The sequence below is a fragment of the Chionomys nivalis genome, chromosome 1 (genome assembly GCF_950005125.1).
Source record: "Chionomys nivalis chromosome 1, mChiNiv1.1, whole genome shotgun sequence".
In the NCBI taxonomy this organism is placed as follows: Eukaryota; Metazoa; Chordata; class Mammalia; order Rodentia; family Cricetidae; genus Chionomys; species Chionomys nivalis.
The window spans coordinates 529,829-536,159 of NC_080086.1; the positions used below are offsets into that span (position 1 = coordinate 529,829).

The following is a 6,331-nucleotide window of genomic DNA, read 5'->3' on the forward strand; positions in this document are numbered from 1 at the left end:
TCATTGTCTCTCTTAAATCCTGAATCTCCTGAGCTACATGTGTTTCTAGTGATTTCACTGAGGTATCAATTTTTTGGTCCCCATTCTGCACCTGTGATTTCAAAGCTTTTGAATCCTGAATCTCCTGACCTGTATTAGTTTCTGGTAAAGATTGCATGGTTCTTAGGAGTGCCATAATTTTCCTAAATAATAGAATATTCAAAAGAATACTGAAACCTAGTAACCAGTAAATTAAGTTATCTCCATAGTCGTATAAACCTTGCATGAAAAAACCCATTGTTTTGGTAGTCAAAATAGTAAAATTCATGTTGGAAACGAAAACTGCCATATTACCTATTATCCAGCAGGTGGCGCTGTTCCCAAGTCGCGACGAAAACGGGGTCCTGTTTCAGTGTCCGCCTAGTATTTGTTAAAAACTGGGAAATGCAAGTTGCTCAACAAAGTAAATGTAATTAAATCAATTCCGTACACGGAACCATAAACCCAGAATCCAGGGGTAGAGAAGAGTAACCCGGAAGCTGTGTATGCCTCCACGTGACAGAGTCGTCCCAAGGGGTTGCAGCTTTCCGCAACTGGTAACCGCGTGCTCTGGTTCGCTCCGCTTAAGAGCTGTGCTTGCAAGGGAGATTTGAAAACGATTCAGAAAAGAGCAAACCACGTGGGCAGAGACTACGCGGTCCTGTGGAATTTAAATCCACGTAGCGAGGCAAACGATAGGCTGCGTGGGGACTTGAAGTCAATCTGAAGTGTCTAAAGGGAAAATATAAAGAACTGCAGCAAGAAAAGCCACTGCGTGATGATTTATGTTAAACTGCTGGCTCCACGCACAAGGCACAGGCCGCAAGGCACAGGCCGCAAGGCACAGGAGGGGTCCTAAAACCAAACGTTGGGTGCCAGATGAAGGCGCAAGTCATAAACAATCCCACACCAGTTTGGAATTGTGATTAATAGGGTGGTATTTATTTAAAGGGGAATAAACTTACAGATCACGGTCCCAGACAACAGCCCTCTGCGCACGCAATTGGGAAGAAGTCTAGTCGCGGGAACCGGAGCAGGAAGTAAAGAGAGAGAGGAGGGAAGTGGCCGCTTTTTTTAAAGGGAAAGATACCACGCCCCAATGGGCTGGTATCTTGGCGGCTATTGGCTGGAGGAGCGGAAGGACCTCCCGCAACACCTGGAAACAGCACAGTAATTCCAGTTTGGAAAGAGATGAATAAAGTGTTAAATACACATAAAATGTAACATTGCAGTGCAAAAAAATGATATTCCATATAAGCATATAATTCTAGCATAAGCACATGAAATTAAATTCATTATGTCACAGAAAGTAAAGCAGATTTAAAGGCTATACACTATGTCTATATACCATAATCCTTTCTTATGAATGTGAATAGTCATACATTCTCGAAATTACTTTATTTCTCAACTGAAATTAATGAACAATTTCTGCTAAATCCTTTTTCAATATTAATTGGGATAAATTATGTTCAAGTAAGCTATTTTTCTGCATTATGGGAGAAAGACACATGCAATTTGTACATTTCCTGAAATTCACTTTTAATTGATTTGAATATGAAAGGTTACTTTACTATTTTTAAAGAATTTACATTTGTAGGGTATCTCAGAGAAATGTATTGAGTAGAATATTGCTTTTATTTATGCTTTAAGTGTGCTGAAAAGTAATTATATCACTTTACCTCTCCCTATTCTTACCTCCAGTGGCTCCCAGCTGCCTTCCTTCGAATACATCCTATTCCCTCCACTCTCAAGTTGATAGTCTCCTAGAGGTTTTATTATCATAATATACATGTATAAATGAATATGAATACATGAAATATATAAATATAACTAGATTAATCCATTTTTCTGTTTATGTGTGTATGGTTTCAGGGCTGACCACTCAGCACTGTACAACCAGTAAAGGAACTAATCCCTGGGAGAGGAAAATTTTCATTGTCTCGGGGTAATTAGTTGTCTGTAATTTTTTGATACGTTCTTTTGCTAGGATTTTTTTCACTGGTTCGTCTTGTCCACTTAGTTACATGTTCAGTGACAAGACATTCCTATTCTATCTGTAGCTAACATTTTACACCAGAATTTTTCCATACAATTTTTCATCTCTGAATTTCTCAAAGTCTATACTAAAGGATTTAGCATAGGAGTGAAAATTGTATAAAATACAGTAATGAATTTATCAATAGAAAAGTTATAAATAGGTCTGGCATACATGAAAATGCAAGGAACAAAAAAAGAGGACAACCACCATGATGTGGGAACTGCAGGTGGACAGAGCTTTACACCTCCCTTCCTGACTGTGATCATAGATTGTATCTTAATTAATCTGCAAAAACACTTTTAAAAGAATTATTTCAAACTAAAGTTTAATCAAATTAGAATATTTTGTTAATCAAAATAAACGAAAGTTGTATAGATAAAACTATAAATAAAAATTAATACACATGACATATACAGTTAGTTGAAAGAAAACCCTAAAGAATTCCACTAAACTGAATATATCAAGAAATCCGTTTAGGTTTTCTAAGTACATCATATTTGTCTTAAATGGAATATTGTCATCTAATACTTCAATGCTCAGGAACCTAAGCAGAAGAAAAAGAGCAAAGATTGTAAAAGTCAGAGGCCATGGATGAATTCAAGGAATATTGTTTTTTATACACTGTTGCAAGCATGGATTCACAGAGATTGACAGCATACACATTACCTGTACAGATTCAAGTTACATAATATCCCAGTACTGAAAAAAGAAGTGGACACAAATTCCCATACCTAACCAACAAGCTGTCTATAACTGATACCTGCTAGGAGAAAAAAAGGAAAATATTTTTTGAATGGACAGTTATTAGGCGTTGTAACCACACGCCGGGATAGAACTCATGCCCAAGAATAGTTGGTTGACCAACATAAAATGAACTCCATGGATTTGGTTTTATTGGGTTTGGTGGGGGGGGGTGGGTTCATTTGGTTTTGTTTGGCCTTTTACCTTGTTGGGTTTTCGGTTGTTTAATTTGAAGGTTCTTTGAAGTTTGGTTTTGGGAAAGTTGAGAGAGGGAATTCAGAAAGAGAGAGTGGGGAGTATATATATACAGAGAGAGAGAGAGAGAGAGAGAGAGAGAGAGAGAGAGAGAGAACGTGAAGTTGGATGAGAAGAGAAAGGGGAAAAATCTGGGAAGAGATGGAAGAGAAGAAAAACCATGATGAAAATACAATGTTTAAAAAATTTAAAGAAATTGTAGAAAATTTGACATAAACTGAAATAGGCAATTCATGAGAAATGGTTAAAAAGTACAACAAAATTATGATACTATAAGAAACTACACTAATTATTAAAAATCACAAGAAAAAATCCAATATTTACAAATTACATTCACAATGCAAGTAGTTATTTTATTCTATTGGGACTTAATAATTTTTGGAAAAGTTTTTCGATAGAATTTTTTATCTCTGAGTTTCTCAAAGTATATATTAATGGATTCAACATGGGAGTCACAATTGTATAAAACACAGTAATGGATTTATCAACAGGGAAACTACAAACTGGTCTAACATACATGAAAATACAGGGAACAAAAAAGAGGAAAACCACAGTGATATGGGAACTACAGGTGAACAGGGCTTTACGCCTCCCTTCCTGACTGTGAATCTTTAGAGATCTTAGGATGATTCCATAGGAAAGAAGGAGGAGGATGAAGATCACTAAACACATAGCCCCATTATTGACAATGGCAGAGAGGCCAATGAAGTAGGTATCAGTGCATGCAAGCAGCAATAGTGGGTATATGTCACAGCAAAAGTGGTCAATGATATTGGGACCACAGAAAGGAAGTTTATACACAGCAAGAACTTGAATCAGAGCATGTACAAACCCTCCTGCCCAGGCTATCACTAAGAAAAGGATACATACCCGTCGATTCATAATAATTATATAATGCAGGGGCTTACAGATGGCCACATAACGATCATAGGCCATTGCCACCAGAATGACAATATCAACACCACCAAATAAATGCTCTATAAAGAGCTGGCTTATGCATTCTGTAAAGGAAATTGTCTTTTTATCACGGAGCAAATCTACAATCAACTTGGGTGAGATGGCAGTGGAATAAACAGCATCCATGACTGACAAAGAGGCAAGGAAGAAGTACATTGGGGAGCCCAAGGAGGGACTGATAATCACTGTCGTCACAATGAGCAGGTTTCCCACCATCGTCACAATGTAGATGAGTAAAAACATAACAAATAATGCTTTTTGCCCAGCAGGATCCTGAGTGAAGCCTAGCAGGACAAATTCAGTGACATTGTTGTTCTGGCCCATTTATACGTCTATAAGGCTTATATCAGAGAAGGGGCTCAGGAGAACAGGGCTTGCCACAAAGTGTAAACAATACAGTCAATCCATTCTTTCATGATGCAGTAGTTAAACAGTAGTGGACATTAGGAAATATCTATTGAGCTTCTTCTTGAAACAAATTCCTTTCCGTTTCTGTTAATAAATCTTTAATTACTGGTTTATCTCAACATCAATGACTCCAGACAGAGGTATCTCTGTCCCCCATACCTTTAAATGTAGTTATTTAAAGCACATTACACCTTGGCATTGATAGTAGCAAATCAACAGAAAAAAGCTCTCTCCTTTAAGGATCTTGAGAAATGATTGTGGCATTAAACGCAAGTATATCAAGTAAAATGGAGCAATATTTTGAGTTGGTAACACCTGTGGATAATATTTTTTAAATGAACATGTGTAGTACCCACAATAGCACTTCTCCTTGAGGATTCAAGTCAGTGCTATTATATTGCACAATTAGGCTTAGATACTATACCTCACAAGATAATTTTAGTCATCATATATCTCACTTGATCTAAAAAAAAATAAGATTTTGAACTGCACCAAATATTTCCAATATTATTGAGCACACAATTCCCTGCAGCAATTATTTCACGTAACTTTAACACATTTTAGTAACTACAGTTTCATTTCATAATTATTTATACAAATTAGTAACACAATTACATCCATCATCAGGTCTTTTTCAAGTGATTTTTCTTTAGCTCTTACCAAATCTGGCAATAGACAGTAAATTTTCTCCCAGAAATCTCAGAAAAAGCTAGGCAGAGAGAGAGAGAAAGGAAAAGAGAAACAGAAAGGAGAGAGCAAGTACTAAACTTGGCATGGTTTTTAAACGTAATACATCCTAGGTGCTGAGGGCCCTCACATAGCAGTGAGAATCCTGAAAAGCAGAACATTCAAAGAAAATGCATAACCAGAATGCAAAGGTCTTGGTTGAGTTCATTTTTTTAAACTTAATTACAAACATGTCTCTGCTTGCATTCTGAAAAAATGGGGATTGCTAAATATTTCAGTCTTTCTCAGTCTCACAGTATCTAATGGCCCATACCACATTTCTTTAACTGTTTCTCTTTCTCTTCTGTTGTCATTTTTCCTTTTTTCACATTTGCACAATATTTTCAAGTTTACCACTGCCTCCTGAATGATACTAAGTGGAGAATAAAATTTAATAACTACTATGACAGGATAATATCTTTCTTTTTATTGTACATGGTGTAGCAAGAAGGAATCTGAGAAATACTTGACACAGTCAGAGCAGTGAGGAAAGCCGTGGACCCCGAAGCCACATCTGGTTACAGCGTGAGGTTCACTCGGTTTGTGTCATCCTGATCTTGTCCTTCTTAGTAAGTCTCCTCTGCCTCTGCTTCAACATTTGTACCACAGGGACTTCAATAGTATCCATCTCCTAGAGTGTCTGTTGGTGTTCTTATGAAATGCCTAAACACTGCCCAGAACATCAGACATCTCACTGGTGGCTGTGGTTACTATTCTCAGATGGTTCACTGTGAGCATCAGCTGAGAAAAAAGTCCACTTAACAGGAATGTAGACACAGTCTGGGTTAGAAAAAACAACACATGTGTGTCTCATGAACCATTTTCTGGACTTGGATTAAAATCATGCATTTTAGGAATAATTTGTTTTATTATATGTACTATTATTATCAATATTTACCTGTGAAGAAATATAATTGAACTAATAGCAATCAAGAAAATTTCTTGTCCAAGGACTTGGTGCCAGAGGACACGTGCAGAGTCAGGATGGCTGTAAAACCAGTTGGGATGCACCTTATACATGTCTCCTTCACATTTATGCTGCCATCCGAGACAAAACATCTGTCCTTGTCATTCTTGAAGTTCCCAACTGCCATAGGCATGCCTGTCACAGAACACAGGGTTATCACATAACTTATGTTCAATTCTGTCTTCTACATTGTACTTCTACACATTCAGTTGCTTCAATAT

At 37.1% G+C, this 6,331-nt stretch overlaps 1 protein-coding gene across 1 annotated transcript; it reads right to left on the minus strand.

Moving 5' to 3' along the window:
- Positions 1 to 2,136: 2,136 nt before the first annotated feature.
- On the minus strand, positions 2,137 to 4,333 carry LOC130877381 (olfactory receptor 4A8-like). The gene is made up of 2 exons (XM_057774617.1): positions 3,594 to 4,333; positions 2,137 to 2,251 (listed from the first exon to the last, which is right to left on the minus strand). Exons 1-2 carry the CDS (start codon positions 4,331 to 4,333, stop codon positions 2,137 to 2,139), a joined length of 855 nt encoding a protein of 284 aa, XP_057630600.1.
- Positions 4,334 to 6,331: the final 1,998 nt, after the last annotated feature.